The sequence below is a fragment of the Crinia signifera genome, chromosome 3, assembly GCF_055691185.1.
Source record: "Crinia signifera chromosome 3, ASM5569118v1, whole genome shotgun sequence".
NCBI classification, from domain to species: Eukaryota; Metazoa; Chordata; class Amphibia; order Anura; family Myobatrachidae; genus Crinia; species Crinia signifera.
In genome coordinates, this window is record NC_139219.1 from 83,909,264 (window position 1) to 83,932,074 (window position 22,811).

At 40.6% G+C, this 22,811-nt stretch overlaps 1 protein-coding gene across 1 annotated transcript in view; it reads left to right on the forward strand.

The window, feature by feature from the left end:
- The window catches only part of EPM2A (EPM2A glucan phosphatase, laforin), a 62,737-nt gene extending 41,145 nt beyond the window's left edge, over positions 1 to 21,592 (forward strand). The window contains exons 3-5 of the mRNA XM_083176130.1: positions 13,036 to 13,210; positions 15,813 to 16,054; positions 21,203 to 21,592. Of these exons, the coding sequence (XP_083032256.1) occupies positions 13,036 to 13,210; positions 15,813 to 16,054; positions 21,203 to 21,480 (695 nt within the window). The 3' untranslated portion in view covers positions 21,481 to 21,592. The remainder of the gene's footprint in view (positions 1 to 13,035; positions 13,211 to 15,812; positions 16,055 to 21,202) is intronic.
- The last annotated feature ends 1,219 nt before the right edge of the window (positions 21,593 to 22,811 follow it).

The window sequence follows — 22,811 nt, forward strand, 5'->3', positions numbered from 1 at the left end:
GCTGCCTTTGAAGTGGGAGCGCTCCATCTAAAATCACCGTAGCACTTTCACCTCCTACCTCCCATGAGATCTGTTTGTTCATATGATTTAAATCATTGAATCCTTGCCACCGTCAATCTCCTCAGATCGCACACTCTCCTCCCCCCCCGTGCTGCCGCCGCCGCCACATCGCACATCCCCCCGCCCCCCGTGAAGATACTCAGCGGCAGCAGCAGCACGGCCACCGGCAGCAAAAGGAGGTGAGTGTACACTCTCCTCCCCCCCCGTGCTGCCGCCGCCGCCACATCGCACATCCCCCCGCCACCCGTGGAGATACTGCCCATGGAGCAGGTGAGCGCCGGGGAGCCCCCCCCCCGCCTAGGGCGCTCCGGTGCTTAGCACCGGCCCTGCCCAGCACAGGTATCCGGTCACATAATGACAGGCAATGGTCACACTCTGCATTGAAACGTGTTCAGAATGAAACGTTTCAACTGCAATGTGAATGACACTGAAACCTGCATTTAAAACGGTAATGTGGCCACTATTAAGGCTCTGACCCGTTTTAATTACCGGTTTAAAATACCGGTTTTTAAAACGGGTCTGCGATGTGAAAGTGGTATTAGGAGTTATGTTTGGGAGGAATTACGTTTTTCATCCTCGTGCTCAAGTACGTTTGTGTGTGGAACTGAAATCTGGTATATTAGTTTTAAAATAACACTCCAAAGGCAGGATATAGATCCCAGTAGGGGCTCTTTGAAGCTGCCATGATCGTTCCACTCGATGTTGAGGTTATCTCATACAGTAGTTTAAGTTTCTTTGCATTTCAATACCCTACTATGTGCTGGCACAGAATGCCACGGGTAAATTGTTATCTGCTATCACTTTCTGACATATTGTCACATTCGCAACAATGTCATCTTTCAGTTAAAAGGTAACCATGATAATTAGTGTAAAATGAGTTTATTTTGGAAGGTCTTATATAGCGTTGTTTTTTAGTGTTCCAACTCCAGGTTTAATCTTAGTATACTGTGTGCTTGCCAATTAATTCTGAAGGTAGGTTAATGACACTTCGGGTTAATGTAAGTTAATTACGCCTTGGCATCCCTCGCTGTAAATTACTTTATCAGATTGCATTGGTTATCAGGTGAGCATTTGAATAATGAACCATGAGTTCCTGCATTCCATAGGAGACTTTTGGAAAGATCTTTAAAGTTTGCTTGACCTTGGGTAACTAAATTCATGTTCTGATGCTGGAGGCAAAACACATAGTCATTCTTTCAGCTTGATAGGAACTGCCAACAAAATCATCATTAATTCTGGTTTTCTGCTTTTCATTTTCACCTAGATGTTAGATGTTGTTTTGTAAAGCTATATTTTCAGGTTGTCTCGTTTTAACATGGAGCTGCAAAACACAATTTATTTAGTAAAACTACACATTCAGTAATACACAAAATTGGGGATTTCCAAATCTAGGGCGCAATCGGGAATAGTTTCACCTAATTAAAAAAATTATTCAATTTTATTCCCACACAGTAGCATATATCCAATCATCTTCCCAACAAGGTATAGTCACCTAAGTGGACTTTGCTAAATGCTGTTGTACTCAATCTTGGCATGACCTGCTCGTCAGTCTTGGAGAAATCTTGGTTTAAGGAGATTCCATATGCAGGACCATCACCATTTTTCTGCCAGCTAGTATAACCTGTCTAACAGGAGTATTCAATTTGCCGCCGCTATTCCCATGGTAGAAATAGCGGCGGCTCCCTATTCAATGCTGTCTTTAGAGACAGCAATGAAGTGGGATCACGGCAGAACGGGTCCGACTTTAGAAGCTGTTGGCCCGTTCTGCTGATAATGGCCGTAGATTGTCGCGATCCCGGACGCAGATCAACAATCCACTGCCGTTTCTTGTGACCATGCCCCCTTTGTGACGATTGCCAGGCGGGACATTGAATCCCGCCTGTCGTTCAGCTGTCGATCAGACCGCAAATGGGCCAGGATCACGGCTGTCAGGAGGTATCGACAGCCGTGATCCTGAATTGAATACCCCTATAAATTAGGGATGTATCGAACCTTCTTAAATTGGAGTTAGCAGAGAAGTTGCCAATACCAACCAATCAGCTTTGAGCTAACAGTTATATTGTATAAAATCACAAGTAGGAATTAAAAGGTTGCTATGGTTAACTTTTCCACCTGTCCTCTTTAGAAGGCTTGATACATTTTCAGCTAACTCTTGTATCACAATTTAGAACAAATTGCTGCCTTACTGTAGTTACCTACCTTTTTAATGGCAAAGATGGGTCCCCTTGCCATAGCCCAAACTCCTCTGATTGGTACTTATTTGTATTTACTTTCTTTTGATGGAATTTTATTATTATTGTCCTCCAGATTCTGACTCTGTGCGACTACAGTGCCTAGAATTTTAATTTTAGGATTTGGATGACTGTTAAGGTGCCCATACACGGTACAATTATTGTATACAATTTGGGCTAGATCACGTCGCATAGGTTTTGCAATGCAATGAGATGAGATCTAGTACGAAAATTATGTGCAGCACTGACTGTAGGTGCAAGGTATTAGAATTGGTTGTGCTGTCGAACACGCCTAGTTAGATGCCTAAAGATAGTTGACAGTGTCTAGATCATCAGTAACAAAAGTTAGACACAAGCGTTAGGTCGAAGGAAAGGTTATTAACAGACATGATAGAATTTTTCATGTTTTTTTTGCAAGTGGACATAGAGTTAGATTAAAATAGTGTGCGAGGGAACACTGTACACTTATTTGCTGTCCATGTCAACCTATGTCAAAACAGACCAAAAAAACATGAAAAACTTATGTCGACTTTGTGACCGTCGATCATGCTCCCGTCGACCTAATGCTGGCATCTAACTTTCTTTGCTGTCGATTTAGAGACTGTTGACTATTGATAGGCATCTAACTAGATGGGTTCGACTAAGCGTGGTCAACCATAACATGGCCGATCTAGACACTGTTACTACTGTTAATACTACAGGTTGAGTACGCCTTATCCAAAATGCTCGGGACCAGAAGTATTTTGGATAACGGATTATTCCGTATTTCAGAATATTTTTATATTTCAATGATGTATCTTGAGTATCTTGCATTTATGTTGTGCAAACACATCAAACACATGAAATACACACAAATATATTTTATTTGTTCATAAAACAAGGTTTCAAAACATGAAACAAAGGTTGTGTACATCTCACATACTGAATTTAAGTGGCAAACAATAATTTTCTTGCACATATTTAGTGCTACTTACATATCATATCCTCAGTAGTGCTGTTATAGATGTCCCCAGTAGTGCCAGTTACATATCATGTCCCCAGTAGTGCCAGTTACATATCATGTCCTCAGTAGTGCCAGTTACATATCAGGTCCTCAGTAGTGCTGTTATAGATGTCCCCAGTAGTGCCAGTTACAGATCATGTCCCCAGTAGTGCCAGTTACATATCATGTCCTCAGTAGTGCTGTTACAGATGTCCCCAGTAGTGCTGTTACAGATGAGAAAAGAGTACTCGCACAAGGCGAGTTTAGGCAGCGCTTATTTCAATGAATAAACCAAATAGTGTATGAAAGGTATAAATTTTACTGTTTAAAATAGCATATAAATACAAATTACACATTTACAAGAATAAAACAATAATAATCATAACTTAATAAAAATGGAAAGGTGGGGAAGTAAAAGTAAATTGGAATCAATAATTGCAATGATAATGAAGATAAAGGGATTTATTAATTGCAACACCTCCTTTGTTATTTATTTACTTACCTGCACGTGCAATTTGAAATACGTGGGGAGAACCACACGATGTTTGAGGTCCAGATTCCTCGAACATTGTCGGAACATCATAAAAGGGTCTCTTCTCCACAGTGTCTCCAGACATTTTTCTGAATATCATAAAAATGATCCCAAGGATTTGAAACTAACAGGATTAGAACATGTGCCGCCCACTAAGAGGGGCGGTGTCAGGTTCTGTATCCTGTGTAAACAGGAGATCTTTTGGACATTTAAAATGGATTCACTCTTTCCCAGAGGTTTGAATGAGGCAATGGAGCTTAATATTGTCCTCTAATTTATTTATTGGCTTCATTTTTATTATATTTTTTATTCATATCCCCCTCTTTTTTATCTCCCTCTCTTCCCCCCCCCCTCCCCTGCCCTTTTCCTCCACCCCCTACCCCCCCCCCCCCTCCCTTTCTTTCTTTTCTCCCTCTTCTGTTGGCATGTGCTCGTGACTGATATTCCCTCTGGTCATGCACGAGCATAGCAACATGAATTAAACACTAAATTTTGATTTGAATGGTTCTGGGAAAATCCCTTATGAAGAAATGGAGGACTCACAATATAGTATCCCATCACAAATATACATTAATGGAAAAGTATATCTAAACGGATGTGTTTTTCTTTATTGGAAATGAACAAGGATAAAAATATTCTTATCTACCCCACTCTGAGGGATTATATTAATTGTGTTTACAAAAGGACGTCAAGTATATATGAAATTCCATGTTTGATGCCCAATGTAATTGTTATGAACAAATTCCAACATCATTAGCTCTCTCTATCAACGTTTTTAAACATTGAAAATTAACTTTACCATCTGACATCAATTTCTGATTTTTTATCTCGCTCTTTTTAGGGTTCTCTTGTTTGATTGGGATTTCCAACATAGGTTACATATATCTTTTGGTCAAATCATGTAATATGTTTTCATCAAGTTACTGTATACATATACTTAATATTGATTTGTTAGTTCTATCACGTGTCCTCCCTTTGGAACGCATGTGCACTCCATACGTGGGAGGAGATATATTTTTGACTAAATAGAGACCCCCGTTCACGTGACCACTCTTGTCACACAATGACGCTGTAATGATAGGTGTACACGGAGGTTAGCGCCGTCACATGCCGCGCCCCTCTACGTCCCCTACCCGACCATTCACTCCTCAAAGCTGCTTTGTACTTCCGGGGTAGAGGCGGAAGTGATTGCACTCCATTGAATTTGGAACGCAATATGCGTTCCACAGGCACGTTTATTACATATAACGTGCTTTATACACACCCCAATGCTTCTCAATGCCCTCCATAATGTTTATGCTGCCGATGACACAAAGTAGTCATTCGGTAATCTCCAGGGTTATTGCTTTATATGATGAACATTCCTCTTTTAAGTGTGTCAGTATCCCGATCACGTGACCTCCGCACATCACGTGACTGGAGCTGAATATAATAAAAAGTCTTTTTCTGTATACAATTTTGAATGTATATTAAATAGTTTATAATAATTGATATGTTATATGTCTGCCTACCTATTTTTTATATTGTTTTTTGTTTAATTTGAGAGTTTGAATTGTCAAATTGCATCTCACAGGTGCACTAAATCACTCATTACGGAAGGTATATATACCTGAACCAGGTATACAGTCCCCCACACCTTTGATAAAGCTGCAGGACGCAGTGAAACGCGTTAGGTGAATCCCCTGCCCATCCTTGCCTCAGGACATCGCTGTGGAAACTTACTCCTTTGTGGACATTTGTTTTACATCTATAAACTGGATTTTATCCAAAGGCGGACACCGTGCTCCAAGATACCGCTGGTAAACAACATCCAAACCTAGCGAGGTCTCCAACTTGGACACGGAAGCCTATTGTATTCATTGCTGGTAAACTACTGGTCACATCGCTGCAGTAACATCCCTCCGGTGTTTGAAATATCTACCATCTGTCTCACACCCCAATCAGAGGACTGATTCCATCCTGCGATCCGTGACCCCTCCAGCGGCACACTATACAGCCGCACACATCGTGAGGACTTCCCAGCTATTACATAATTCCTCAAAAAGGATCCAGAACTTCAAGCTGGTAAAGTGCACTTACCCGCTTTCCACAATTCAGTGATCACAAATAATTTTTCCACCTTACATATGTCCACTGAGGCGGGATACCTTTCTTATCAATGCAATTATTGATTCCAATTTACTTTTACTTCCCCACCTTTCCATTTTTACTAAGTTATGATTATTATTGTTTTATTCTTGTAAATGTGTAATTTGTATTTATATGCTATTTTAAACAGTAAAATTTATATCTTTAATACACTATTTGGTTTATTCATTGAAATAAGCGCTGCCTAAACTCGCCTTGTGCGAGTACTCTTTTCTTTTCTACCAGTGGGGAGTGACTACCCTCACACCCAGGCAGCAGCTTACATTGCAGGATCAACTCATTGTCAAAGCGCTTGATTATTCCTAGTGAATTCCCCCTTTTCTCTTTTTTGAGTCCATCAAGCTGCTGACATGAGCTGCTTCTCCAACTTCAATGAGAGACAAAATAGGAGGCAGACATATATCTCCAAATGGGATCAACCCCAGGAGTCTCTAAGGAACAAGAGCGATGAGGAATGCATTACACTCTTTGAAAAATTGGAGGACTTATTGAGAGACGAGACTAAACAATGGCTTGACAGCACCAATTTACAAAAATATGCTGACAAAAAGATGCTACCACGAGGTCTCCGTCTCCACAAGCCATCAATTTTTCAAGAGAACACTGAGTTTCAGACCAAGTGGGATGATATTCTTGACAATTGTTCTTTTTTATTGATGAATTTAGTAATTGATTATAGAAACAAAAAAGTCAAAGAATTAGAGATGGAAATAGAAAATACTAAAAGCAAATTAGAACCTTTTAATCAGACAAGAGAATTTAAAGAGAAAGACACGAGAGTGATAGAGAGACTAATTAATTTCGAACAAGAAGTAATTGATAATAAATGTAAAAAATTCCAGAGGGATCTAACAGATTATCAATCTAACAATGTTAGGAATTATAGATTGAAACATAGGAATCCCAATCAATCAAGGACAAATAACAATACTAATAGAAATTACGTTAATAACAGAGGCAGATCAAATGATAATAGGAGAGCTTTAGATATGATGGGTGATATCCGTGTATATGACTCACCCTATCGCAGAGATAAATATTCCAATAAATCACAAAATTCACCGTCTGGGAATAAAAATTATAATAATTACATTAAAAAAACTGACCAGGGATATAATCCCAACCCTGAACATACTCATCAAAGGTCAGGAGCTAGACCAAAAGACCCCTCCAATAGAACTTACAAAACCTTAAACTCTGATACCCTTTTTTTAGGCCCCCGCCAATACAGAGAAATGGGCAAATATCAGGGGGGAGGAACACCAAAGAAAAGACGACATCTAAGTACAGAGGAGCTAGAGGAGGAAAGAGAGAGTTCAGCGCAAGAAATTAACCTCAAATATACCAATCACTAATATATTTAACATTTCCTCCCGACCCCTTAATGAGGCAGAGTCCAGACTATTGCAAAAGGGCTTAAAATTCTCTCCGTCGACCGATGCCAATATCTTTACACTTTTTATAGAATTGAATCGTTATATCCGCACATTGTGCAGACAAACATATTTCTTTTCACAAAAATCTCGAAAAGATAACGACCCTGGATTACCCATCCTATTGGATAGTGGTGATCAGACTTCGTTAGACATATTGGCAGAACTGTGGACGGAGAGTAATGATTCCCCTAAAAAAATCTATGATATTGATAAGTCTAAATTAAGAAAAAAGTCCAATTTTTATCCGATAAGGGCTAAGGGCACCAGCATTGAGTCTTTCTACAAGACAACACTGGATGACTTTAAAAGGCTTTGCTCTAGTGACAAACACAAATCTAAATATAACTTCAGAGATAACCTCACAGTGTGGGAGAAAAAAGCCCTTGTCGGTCTCACTGGAGACACCTCCATTGTCTTCAGGGAGTCCGACAAGGGTGGAGGGATCGTCATCCAGGATAGAGACTGCTATGTGGATGAGGCCCTTCGCCAGCTGTCAAATCTTTCTTTTTACTCCAAATTATTTGATAATCCTACACAAAAATATATTTTGGAGCTAAAAACACTCCTGGATCAAGCACTTACTAACTCTATTATTACTAAGGATGAACATCAATTTTTGTTTAACCCTCACCCCTTGGTTCCCATTTTTTATCACCTCCCTAAAATTCATAAAAACCTCACTTCCCCACCTGGCCGCCCTATTATTTCTGGTGTCCAATCACTCACTTCCAACCTTTCACAATTTGTTGATTCCCATTTACAATCACGGGTGACCGCCCTCAGATCACACATCCGTGACTCCACTCATTTTCTAAATTTGATAAAAGATATTGTTTGGAAAGAGACCTATCATTTCTTAACCCTCGATGTGGAGAGTCTTTACTCTAATATTCCACACGAATTGGGAATTAACACCATCTCTAAAAAATTGAGAGAGGATGGTGATCTGACGGCGGAACTCCAACACTTCCTCACTAATTCCATATCATTTATCCTCAAGCACAATTACTTTCTTTTTCAAGACACTTTTTATTTACAGGTGATGGGTACGGCCATGGGGACCAGGTTCGCGCCAAGCTATGCCAACCTCTACATGGGGGAGGTCGAGGATCAACTCATTTGGGGGTCCTCGTTTGGCGCGAACCTGGTCCTCTATGGCCGGTATATAGATGATTTATTTTTCATTTGGGATGGGGATCACACATCTATCACTTCCTTTGTCTCACATTTAAATTCAAATTCTTTTAACTTGAGGTTCACCCGTGAATATCACCCCCATTCTATTAATTTTCTTGATCTAACTCTAAGGAGTGCTGATGGCTTAATCCATACTAGTAATTACCAAAAATCTGTAAATACCAATTCATATTTGCATTTTAAGAGTGGTCATTACCCTCCTTGGGTGAAGAATATACCCAGATGTCAGATGTTGCGACTCAGACGCAACTGTTCACAATTAGACTCTTTTGACAGCCAGGCCAAGGACCTCATCTCTGCATTTCAAAACTGTGGATATCCTTCCCAACTTGTTCAAGATGCATACATGTCCAGCAGAGAAAGAGATAGGGATGCCCTTCTGAGGGACAGATGTCCGAAGGACAAATGCCCCCCAGATCCCTTCTCTAATGGAGAGAATCGTATCTCTTTTATTTCTACATTTAATAGGGATTACAAAGAAATCAAAAAAATCATAAATAAGAACCATTCAATATTAAAACAAGATCCCTTACTGAGGGAGATACTTCCTCTCCAACCGTCCTTTATATTTAAGAAAAACAAGTCTTTAAAAAATCTGTTAGCTCCAAGTAATCTAAAATGTCCTAAAAATTCAACTCAAATTTTGACCCCTTCACTAGACTGGCTCCCAATAAAACCCTCAGGATGCTATAAGTGTGGTGGTAATCATTGCATTACGTGCAATTTTATCACCAATAAATTGACGGAAGTTAATACAATCACAGATAAAATGAAGATAAAGGGATTTATTAATTGCAACACCTCCTTTGTTATTTATTTACTTACCTGCACGTGCAATTTGAAATACGTGGGGAGAACCACACGATGTTTGAGGTCCAGATTCCTCGAACATTGTCGGAACATCATAAAAGGGTCTCTTCTCCACAGTGTCTCCAGACATTTTTCTGAATATCATAAAAATGATCCCAAGGATTTGAAACTAACAGGATTAGAACATGTGCCGCCCACTAAGAGGGGCGGTGACAGGTTCCGTATCCTGTGTAAACAGGAGATCTTTTGGACATTTAAAATGGATTCACTCTTTCCCAGAGGTTTGAATGAGGCAATGGAGCTTAATATTGTCCTCTAATTTATTTATTGGCTTCATTTTTATTATATTTTTTATTCATATCCCCCTCTTTTTTATCTCCCTCTCTTTCCTCCCCCCCCCTCCCCTGCCCTTTTCCTCCACCCCCTACCCCCCCCCCCTCCCTTTCTTTCTTTTCTCCCTCTTCTGTTGGCATGTGCTCGTGACTGATATTCCCTCTGGTCATGCACGAGCATAGCAACATGAATTAAACACTAAATTTTGATTTGAATGGTTCTGGGAAAATCCCTTATGAAGAAATGGAGGACTCACAATATAGTATCCCATCACAAATATACATTAATGGAAAAGTATATCTAAACGGATGTGTTTTTCTTTATTGGAAATGAACAAGGATAAAAATATTCTTATCTACCCCACTCTGAGGGATTATATTAATTGTGTTTACAAAAGGACGTCAATTATATGAAATTCCATGTTTGATGCCCAATGTAATTGTTATGAGCTCTCTCTATCAACGTTTTTAAACATTGAAAATTAACTTTACCATCTGACATCAATTTCTGATTTTTTATCTCGCTCTTTTTAGGGTTCTCTTGTTTGATTGGGATTTCCAACATAGGTTACATATATCTTTTGGTCAAATCATGTAATATGTTTTCATCAAGTTACTGTATACATATACTTAATATTGATTTGTTAGTTCTATCACGTGCCCTCCCTTTGGAACGCATGTGCGCTCCATACGTGGGAGGAGATATATTTTTGACTAAATAGAGACCCCCGTTCACGTGACCACTCTTGTCACACAATGACGCTGTAATGATAGGTGTACACGGAGGTTCGCGCCGTCACATGCCGCGCCCCTCTACGTCCCCTACCCGACCATTCACTCCTCAAAGCTGCTTTGTACTTCCGGGGTAGAGGCGGAAGTGATTGCACTCCATTGAATTTGGAACGCAATATGCGTTCCACAGGCACGTTTATTACATATAACGTGCTTTATACACACCCCAATGCTTCTCAATGCCCTCCATAATGTTTATGCTGCCGATGACACCAAGTAGTCATTCGGTAATCTCCAGGGTTATTGCTTTATATGATGAACATTCCTCTTTTAAGTGTGTCAGTATCCCGATCACGTGACCTCCGCAAATCACGTGACTGGAGCTGAATATAATAAAAAGTCTTTTTCTGTATACAATTTTGAATGTATATTAAATAGTTTATAATAATTGATATGTTATATGTCTGCCTACCTATTTTTTATATTGTTTTTTGTTTAATTTGAGAGTTTGAATTGTCAAATTGCATCTCACAGGTGCACTAAATCACTCATTACGGAAGGTATATATACCTGAACCAGGTATACAGTCCCCCACACCTTTGATAAAGCTGCAGGACGCAGTGAAACGCGTTAGGTGAATCCCCTGCCCATCCTTGCCTCAGGACATCGCTGTGGAAACTTACTCCTTTGTGGACATTTGTTTTACATCTATAAACTGGATTTTATCCAAAGGCGGACACCGTGCTCCAAGATACCGCTGGTAAACAACATCCAAACCTAGCGAGGTCTCCAACTTGGACACGGAAGCCTATTGTATTCATTGCTGGTAAACTACTGGTCACATCGCTGCAGTAACATCCCTCCGGTGTTTGAGATATCTAGCATCTGTCTCACACCCCAATCAGAGGACTGATTCCATCCTGCGATCCGTGACCCCTCCAGCGGCACACTATACAGCCGCACACATCGTGAGGACTTCCCAGCTATTACATAATTCCTCAAAAAGGATCCAGAACTTCAAGCTGGTAAAGTGCACTTACCCGCTTTCCACAATTCAGTGATCACAAATAATTTTTCCACCTTACATATGTCCACTGAGGCGGGATACCTTTCTTATCATTGCAATTATTGATTCCAATTTACTTTTACTTCCCCACCTTTCCATTTTTATTAAGTTATGATTATTATTGTTTTATTCTTGTAAATGTGTAATTTGTATTTATATGCTATTTTAAACAGTAAAATGTATACCTTTCATACACTATTTGGTTTATTCATTGAAATAAGCGCTGCCTAAACTCGCCTTGTGCGAGTACTCTTTTCTTTTCTACCAGTGGGGAGTGACTACCCTCACACCCAGGCAGCAGCTTACATTGCAGGATCAGCTCGATGTCAAAGCGCTTGATTATTCCTAGTGAATTCCCCCTGTGCTGTTACAGATGTCCCCAGAAGTGCCAGTTACATATCATGTCCTCAGTAGTGCTGTTACAGATGTCCCCATTAGTGCTGTTACAGATGTCCCCAGAAGTGCCAGTTACATATCACGTCCTCAGTAGTGCTGTTACAGATGTCCCCAGTAGTGCTTCTTTTATAAAAAAAAAAAAAAATCACTTTCTGCAATGTATGGTTTTTCTAAATTATATTGTTAAAGGATATTTGGATAAGTGATACTTAACATGTATAACCATTTAGCTATAGTCTTCTAAACTACATACCTGTAAAACGCTACAGTGGAACTCACATGAGAAAAACACCAAAGAAAAAGTTGTCAATGAACCTTCCACTGTAGTCAGACAACAACACTCAAAACCATTGACTATTTGTTTTAACCAAGCTGTCAAACAACATTGAAAATGTCTTTATGTTCTACATGAAATTGCCTGTGGCAAGATTTTCTTGTCTCTTTGCCCAGTTATTTGGTTAGCAATTAATGTTCACTGTCTCCTAATCACTTTAGAAAAAAATAATTGAAAGGCTTGTTCTGTTATACGGTTCCGAGCATCTTCACCTCCCCCCGGCTGGATACCCTTTGTTGTCAGTGCTGCCATTGCATTACTCTACCACACTGTCTACTTTATTTTCACAGGAAACGTGTTATGATTACATAAATGCAGAATTAGTGCTCTCACATTGGAGTCATTTTATAAATGTACAGCTTTGTAAATATTCTAATCTTAAAAACCATTAGTGTCACTATCTGAGAGCAGATGATAGATGGTGATTTAATTGAAGTGCAATAGTTGAAGGATATTTGTACTGGTCTTTTAGAGGTTTAACAACATCTTGAAGGAAAGAGGAAATCGTCATCATTTCTCAGCCATTCACACAAGTATTGTTTCCGGCAGTAGATCTGTAATGGTTTGTGCAAAACACACGGATGTACTGAATTTGGTTAGTTGTGTTGTGTAACGTTCATTCACGGAATACGTTGTTCGTTCTTTTTAAAGGGAAACCATTGTGCTCTGGCTTTAAGTTCTTGATAAACTTACCAAACAATATATAGTGCAGTGTTATAGACTTTTTGTTGTAATAGATTTTATTATTCATACTGTATTGTGTACTTTTATATTGGTAGGTAATGGGCCACATTACGACCGCTGCTGTGTTTACAATGAAAACAACATAGTGGATGGAGTTTATTGCTACCCTATAGGTCATTGGATTGAAACAACTGGACATACTGATGAGATGAAGCACACCACGGACTTCTACTTTCACGTTGCTGATAATCAGACCATGCACTTCTCCAGGTATTATCAATTCATTAAAAATGTGTTGGAAACTATTATAAGAGCTCTCACTAGTCCTAAAATGAGATCTGTCCCCAATCAAATCCACCTCAATTCCACTGAACCCGTTTAGACAGCACGATACATACAGTACCTCTTAGCATTTGGGAGGAGGTCATCGGAAAAGGTGGCGTGGCGGTGCATCACACCCTTTGTGGAACATGTTGATGCGCATCATTTTATTGCCTGCTTAGATGCTTTTCAATGCGGCTCTGCTGTGCAGAGTAGCAGGTGAAAAAGAGCGACCTACCTTTACTTCTCAAAGTACACTGACCCACAAGTAGGAGGATGAGACAGTGTACAAAATGTAAGCCTATCCTACAGTGACGTTACTGGCAAATGTGTAGAGGGTACATCTGCTATGGGGCCATTGGCTGCTTCAGGGGCCTGTTACACATTAAGGGGGTGGGATTAATGCTGGGAAGTATCCGTCCCCATCAGAGTTCTCAGGAGTAAGGTAGTACTTGCTCTCCCCTCTCTCTCTTTCTCCTTCTCTCTCCTCTACCTGCAATAATGTGTGTGTAATGGGGCACTGACTGTCATAACGTGTAACAGAGGCTCCACCTGATTAGGCGTCTACCTGTAACGGAGACTCTACCTGATTTAGCGTGCAACAGGTCTTTGTCTCAGGTAACGTGTAATGGGGCACTGCTTGGCATAATGTTATGGAAAATATGTTATGGAGGCTCAAGTATAACGTCTATTGTGCGTAACCGAGGCTCTACTTAGTGCAATATGTAGAAGGGGCTTTCCCTAGCATAAGGCTGGAGCTCCTGCCTACTGGAGCTTCTGGAGTCACCGCACCTCTTTCTCCCTCTCTCATTCTGGGGGGGATGCTCTAACATCCGCTCCCCAGCTCCGCCGCACTTCGCATTCATAATTATGCAGTAACATATGCGATAATTATGGCAAAAGACAGCTCTTGCGTTAAGAGCTGTCCTTTGCGATAGAGTCAGCGGGTCCCATGGGGACCCGGCGGCTCTCCCCTCCCTCCCTTACCTGGCGCTGCTGCTGCTGCGCCAGGCTCTTCTCCTCCCTGCAGCCGGAAGAGGATCAGTGCAGGGAGGAAGAGGTCACAGGTCTGGGCAGCACAACGCTGTGCTGCCCGCACACAGGTGAGGGGGGCGATGCGGGGCGGCGGGGGTCCGTGCGGGGCGGCAGTGGGTCGGGGTGGGGCGGAGGGTTGCGGTAGAAGCCCATTGGCTTCTATGGGGCATCGCCAGATTTTTCTGGTGATGCCCCCCACCGCGGTAACCCGGTGGGGGATGCTTACAGCATCCCAAAATGCGGTAAAAACCTCGTTATTTCTAGCTTAGAGAATCTCCCCCTCTCACTCTCTCCTTCTCTCACTCTCCCCTTTGCCTTTTGTCTCCTTCTCTACATGGAACAATGGGGCAGATGTATTAAGCCTTAATAAGAGATAAATGCAAGTGTGATAAAGAGAGATAAACATCCAGCAAATCATCTGCCAACTGCCATGTTACAGGCTGTGTTTGAAAAAATGGAGTCTATGCCTGGTGTAACATGTAATGGGGACTCTACCAGACATAGCGTGTAATGAGGACTCTAGGGTAACGTGTAATGGGGCCTCTGTCAGCATAACATCTAACAGGGTCTTTGCCTGTTGTAATATGTGTAATTGGGGTTGTACCTAGCATAATTTGTATAAGGGGCTCCTCTTGGCATAATGTGTAACGGGGGTTCTACCTGGCATAATGGGCCTAATTCAGGCCTGATTGCAGGACAAATGTGTTCTCGAAATAGGCAAATGTAACAGCAGAGAGTTAGAGTTGGGTGAGTTATTTTGTAAATACTGGCTGCATTATTTTTATCATTGCAATTTAGAGTTCAGTTTGAATACACCACACCAAAATGTAACTATCTCTACACGTTACATCTGCCCCACCTGCAGCGCACATGGTTTTGCTGATTTTGAGAACAAATTTGTTCTGCGATCAAGCCTAATGTGTAATTGAGGATCTACCGGGCTTAACTTATATAAGGGGTCTATTGTTTAATGGGGGCACTGACTGGATTATGTGTATTTGGGGAGCTACCTGGACACCGAATAAGGGTACCCCATTCTCTCACACTGCTCACTGCGCTCGCCATGCTTCAGGGACGGTGCCACCCTGGGCTACACACACTATTATATTCTACCTCTATTCACTCACAAAAAAATTATATTGACCTTTTGCTTATATTGACCCTTTGACTATATCTACCTAATGCATGTCGACCCTTTCCATGTGTCCACCTTTTGACCATGTCGACCAATATTGATTGACCTTTTGACTGCCGACCTAGACATTGTCAATGTAATGACTTCATACCCTGTGTACACAGCTGCTGTGTCTTAGCTGTGTATAAATATGAGAATACTGCAGCAGACATTTTGTGATGGTCTAGCAAGCTTCTGTGATCCGCTGCTGAGTCTGAAGATGCAGCATCGGATCACTTGCTAGAACATCTGCCACCTGAGTAACCCTCAGTAACCCTAAGCTAAAGTGAATACTGTATACTTATTAAAATGAAATCTCCTTATTTTGCATCTTAAACCTAGAATACTGCCTAATATCTATCTGGGAAGTTGCCCTCGTCAGCTGGAACACATCACAATAAAGATGAAGCATGAATTAGGAGTGAGTGCTGTCCTGAACTTCCAGACTGAGTGGGACATAATGCAAAACTCAAAAGGCTGCAATCGGTATAACGAACCTATGAGTCCAGATACTTTGTTCAAGTTATATAAAGAAGTTGGACTGGCGTACATATGGATCCCTACACCTGATATGAGTACAGAAGGTATGTGCAATATGTGGCGGCTGTTTCACTTTCTTGGTTTGAGTCATTAATATACTCATGTCTTCAGTAATTGTGATTTAGAGATCAGGAACTGAATATAACATCACCTATACTCCGTATAGCAGAGACATCTAATAACGTGGCTTCGCATTCCTTACGTCACCATTTCATTTCTGTGTGCATGATAACTTTGTTTTCACTTTTGTGACTTTCTATCACAATTCAATGTGATCTGTGGATTGTTAATTAATCTGCATTATGAAAACAGTTCTTTAATTAATCCACTGAATCAGACAGTGGGAAAGTCAAAGTATGTGCCTGGGGCGGATTGGGACTTCTGGCGGAGGCGGCATATGTAATTGGGGGGGGGATATGAGGCGCGGCGTAATGTAATGCGGGGGGTGCTGGCAGTGGCGTATGTACAGTAATTGAGGGGGTAGGTAGCGGCATATGTAATGCAGGGGGTTTGGCGGCTGCTGATGTAATTTGGGGGGGGGTGGGCCCGTGTTTGTAATGCGGGGGGGGGGGGGGGGGGCGAGCTCACCTGCTCCTTTCTGCTGGCTCTAGATGGGGGAATGGGAGCTGGGAGCCCGCTGCCGCCGCACATGAAGGCCCATGGGAGGTGCTGTTGCGCATGCCCTCCCGCTGCCATTTTGGATGTGGGCAAAGTGCAGTGGTCCAGCCAGCCAGCCAGCCAGCCAACTATTTAAAAATATAACGAAATAAAAGCTAAGTTTTATTTACAAATCATATCATAAGAGTGCCCCAAAAACAGAGTCCTCTTTCTCTCCCCATTTTTGTCTAAACATTTATTCGTTACAAATGAATTTATCATTTATCTGCACAAAGCACAAATCAGGTTTTTTTTCCTGTAAAATGATTATAATTAAAATTGTGTTCTAAGTGTTGTGCATAGATTATTTACTTATACAGAGAACAATCGATCTAGATATACTGCAGATTTATATCTATCTATGTACATTTTTAAAATGTTGTAAAACAGGTGACTCAGTCTTGCATCCTGGTTATGGCTTAATAAAATACTTCTGTAAACTCTTCAATTTCTTTAGAGCAATTACTATGTTGCCTGCAGCTTTCAGAAGCTTTAATACTAGATAGAATGCAATCTAGTTCTATAGAATGTTCATTGAGTATATAGCAGACCTTAAGTACCCACCACAGGGCAGGGACTAAATGATTACATATTCTCAATACTCTGCTACAAGATATTATTAGCACTATATAAATATACAGTAAATAGTAGACTATGTCCAGGGAGGTTTTGTGAAGCATTAACAAATGCACCAATAATGCTCTGTTAAATCGAGGACATACAGTAGCACAGAATTTCTTTTTATTTAGCCCTATTTTTTAATGCCCAAGAGGCCATAGGTTTACAAGGGGTGATTCAGGTTGGTTTACAAAAGCAAACTCCTTTAATGGACAAAAACCATGTGCACTGCAGGTGGGGCAGACGTAACATGTGCAGAGAGAGTTACATTTGGATGAGTTATTTTGTTTCTGTGCAGGGTAAATACTGTCTGCTTTATCTTTACACTGCAATTCAGATTTCAGTTTGAACACACCCCACCCAAATGTAAAACTCTCTGCACATGTCACATCTGCCCCACCTGCAGTGCACCTGTTTTGAACATTAAAGAAGTTTGCTTTTGCAAACAAACCTGAATCACCACCATAGAGTAGTTCTTCTTGTCGCTGATTTAATTCAAGACACCCTACATCAGGCATGTCCAAACTATGGCCCTCCAGCTGTTGTGAAACTACAATTCCCATCGTGCCTTGCCACAGTTTTTCTATTAGAGAATGCTAAAAATATGGCAAGGCATGCTGGGATGTGTAGTTTCACAGAGGCAGAGCCGAATTTCCCATTAGGCACGTGAGGCACCGGCCTAGGGGCGGCACATGTTTGGGGGCGGCACTTGGATGCCTGTGATAGTACTGTCAGCCCAAAATGTACCAATAACTGCAAAATATCCACTGTACTGTACTATATTCCATCTTATATAGAGTGTAAATGGATAGGACATGCAGATACTGCCCCTATAAACTGTCCTACTTAGTAAACATCATTGTTGTGCCTAGGGGCGCCCTCCTCCCTTAATCCGCCCCTGCACAGAGGGCCACAGTTTGGACATGCCGGCCCTACATATTAATTTTCTATATATTCATAATGGGAACCGGCACCTGCACAGTAGATCTGCCAAGCACTGGGACTGCCAAACGCGCAAAACCGGAAGTGGCGACTTTGCATGCGCAAGACTCCGGCTTCTACTGGAACATATGACTGGCTAATAGGATTTCCAATAGGAAGCCACTGCCAGTCACAGTGAAGCCAGTGTAGTAGCTTACTGAGGTGGAAGGGTTTACTAGGGGGGGGGATGGATAAAATCTGCAACTGATTGTTTATAATCAATGAATCATTTCAGATGTTCCAAAGCTAGCAATGAATCCATATCTACCGCCTGTAGAGTCTACATTGATACCATAGCATGAAAACAAGATTCCTATTTATATTAAAGTTCCTAAAACAAATTTGTGCCTCCATTAGGGAAACAGAACGATAAAGTTAAATTTTGAAATTCTGTGCAGTAACTTTTAAATCAAACTGGAACTGTTGGTGATTAAGACATGAAAACATATTAGCTTTTTTCAACCCTTCCTAATGAGCATATAAAAAAGAAATCAATGCCAGCATCGATCATTCCTCTTGAACATTTTGTCTCAGTGGTATGTGCCAGTCAACTAAAAAAAGAAATTACTTTTTATTTAGAGCAATTTACCTCATTTGCCAGGCTATAGAACCATGACTTTTTAAAAATGAAAGAGGGCAAAATATCAAAGAAACATAAAAGATTAGAATGTTGTTTCTGAAGAATTATCTTGGAGCTTTCTCTTCTGTGTAACAGAAATAATGTTTCCTGTAAATTAATGTTACCAAACATTTATTATTGCTTACTGGTGTGTAGCCACAGGGAATATGCATCTGTATACTTGGGGATCAGACACAATGTGGTTTACTGGGGTTATGCTGTAGGTATGGATCTATAGTTTTCAGGAAAAGGTAAGATATGTGGGAAAACACACACACACACACACACACACACACACACACACACACACACACACACACACACACACACACACACACACACACACACACACACACACACACACACACACACACACACACAGTATAACAGTATAGTAGCTCTTACTAACTGCTTTGGAGCTCATCTACATCTATATACAGTAAGACTAAGTAATAATAAAATATTACTCTCAGATGTAGCAGTACACACCCACGATTCTAGGTTCCACGTCACAATCTCTTTTTACAATCTCTCCATATATGAAACTAGACACACCCTTTGGGTGGAGCATGAAACACCCCCTCAATGGGGCGTTGTGCAATATTCTACTACCAACTCTAATCTCCCTGAAACTAGTTTTCAAAAGTATGACACACACACACACACATAAGGATACTGATTTCGATTAAAGACATCACATAATTCCTACATGTTGATGACTTAGCTATATTGTTCATGTGTAAAGCTGGGTACATGTGTAAAGCTGGGTACACACTCTACAATGTGCAAATGATACAATGTCATCAATTTTCCTTGATTTACCTGGAAATCCTGGATAAACAATATAGTGTGTACATACTGTGCAATCTTTCAAAAGATATTGTCAGTGACCACATCCAGTATTGTGCTGTTGTTGATGATCTCCTCAGATTGAGCTGCATGTATGGGATGCTGTTTACAACCAACAGGAGCCAGAAAATAGTGTGTGCACACTATAGAATGTGAATGATTTATCTCTACAAATTGTCTCGTAATAATAAATTGTCCATAAAATCACAAAGTGTGTACGCAGCCTAAGCCTGGGAACTGTAGTTTTCATGTTGGCAGCTGGATAAGACAATCCCCACTTCTGAGACATGTGGTCAAGAATGCAAAAATAAGTCATTCTCTCCTTGTATATATATGTAAGGCCTGATTCTGATTAGTACGTCAATGCTTAGTTTTTCATATCAATCTAATGTTCCTCCATCTGCGCAGACATAGGACCTGTTCTGTGCATGTGGACAATATTGATAATAATTGCATTTATAGATCCCTCTTCTCCAGGACTCAAAGCGCTTTACAGATATACTGTAGAGAGGAATTCAGTTAGAGGTGGCGACAATTTTTTCCCCAATTTACTCAAATGACTTTTTGATATATTTTATTTTTCGTGCTATCCTATAGGGACACCTCTCCCCCCAAAAAAAATGAATCAGGAATACACACAGGTTCATTTATTTATTAACAGTTTCTTATATAGCGCACACACATTCTGCAGCGCTTTACAGAGAATATTTGAACATTCACATCAGTCCCTGCCACAGTGGAGCTTACAATCTATATTCCCTACCACATGTACATGTAAAACAGTCCTGTTTTCTTCTGGAATGGGCCTGCCTAAGTAGCAGAAAATAAATATATGATAATCTGTGCCATACCAGGGATACTTGGGTAGTGAAAGCAATTACCTGTGATCAATGATTGCGGATAATTGCACACCCACCATTATATACATAGGGCCTTATTCAGGTTTAGTCGCAATTCTCAGAAAATTGCAAATAGGCCTTTACGAAGTATTGTGCATGTGCTATACTCGTGCAGCGCAGTATGGAACCAGAAGCTGATTCAGGTAGCTTGGGCCTTGGTCATATAGGGCTTTGAAATTCAGTTAAGTCAGTCAATCTTGAAATGTATTCACCATCTTAGAGGCAGCCAGTGGAGGGAGTAGCAAATGGATGTTATATGGCTGTGACAGGGCTGGTTGGTAGCTGTGTTTTGTGGCAGCTGTGTTTTGTACCAGCTGTAATCGGTGTAATTCTTTAGCTGGAAGACAAAGGTAGAGGGGATTGCAGTAGTCTAAATCCAATGATACAAATGCATGTATCACTTTAGGCAGATCTTCTGCCTAAGTACTGCATGGTCACTCACAGGCCTCCCATAACTGCAGCATGATTGACATTTTATTTAAAGTAATTTTGCAAAAAGTTATAATAGCCATAATGTAATTGTGTAAACTTTTTGGGCTAATACTGTACTTTATTTCTATTTTGAATAGGTCGAGTTCAGATGCTGCCACAAGCTGTGTATCTCCTGTATGGGCTTTTGGAAAATGGCCACACAGTGTATGTTCATTGCAACGCAGGGGTTGGAAGATCCACTGCTGCAGTATGTGGTTTTCTCATGTATGTGATTGGTTGGAGTCTCCGAAAGGTGCAGTACTTTCTTGCCTCAAGAAGACCAGCTGTCTACATTGACGAAGAGGCGTTGACACGTGCTGAGGAAGATTTTCATCAGAAGTTTGGTCAGCTTCGTTCTTCTGTGTGTACATTGTAGGACAGAGTTTCATAAATCATAGACTTTAGGAACGCAACATTTGTTGCATGTAGATAATTCAAATGGTTTTGTTTTTAAACTTTTATTATTATTATTATTATTATTATTATTATTATAAGTTATAAAATACAATAAAATAAAACTAATTTAAAACCAATCTATTTCAACCTGTTTTCTATTCTTTTTTAGCAAATTAAATATGTACCTCAAATTGATATCAAGTCATTCATATTAAACAAATTGTACTGCACATAAAATAAATAAAAGAATTTGCTTAAAACTAAGATATTAATAACAAATGTTTTTAAAATCTTTTTTTAAATATGATAAGATGAAAAGGAAGACACAGTTGGTGACTTCCGAAAGGCCATCGCAGTTTTGTCCCAGATGGATACAGTGGGTACTAAAACGGAATCACTGAGAAATGATTTTGGTTGTTCAAATAACAGTAGAACCTGAAATGCTGAGAACAACTTTTGACTTTATATCAGTTGCTTCATATTGTATAATACATGGCAGCATGGTACAAAGCCTGTTCTTCCCATGTAATGTTTCAAACTGAATTCTGTTCAGTCACCAATTGGAGATCATGTATTGTATGTGGTTCTATTTTGTAATTAAGATTATGTCAGGTATGGATTAACTTTAATGTTTTGAAATTGTTATGTCTGTTTTGGGTATACCTTATTCTAAATGATCCTAAACATTATAGCCCTGATGTCTTGCTCACCTCCTTTCCATAAGATACCTATGTGTTAATTGGATAAATAAATGCACATACAGTATAGCATAGTTGGAGGCCACTAACTGGGCTGCCGATTTTGAAATCGGGTCCATCGCATCGCATCGCATCCGACCATATCGCATGCGATGCGATGCGATGGACCCGATTTTTCCATAGGATTCAATGTTAAAATGGCCTGAGTCCATTTTAACATGGAATTCAATGGGAAAATGGGTCCTTTTCATACCCCTACTATCCAAATGGGCATGGAGTTGGATATAAACCTATGGCGAGCGTAGCGAGCCCGAAGCGTGGCGAGCGTAGCGAGCTCCGCCAGGGGACACAGAATACCGTCCCCTCGTGGGGCTCGCTTCGCTCGCCACGCTTCGGGCTCGGTGGCTTGCTACGCACGCCACAGGTTTATATCCAACTCCATGACCACTTGGATAGTAGGGGTATGAAAAGGACCCCTTTTTCCCATTGAATTCCATGTTAAAATGGACTCAGTCCATTTTAACATTGAATTCTATGGAAAAATCGGGTCATCGCATTGCATCGCATGCGATATGGTCATATGCGATGCGATAGCTCATCGCATCGCGTCTGA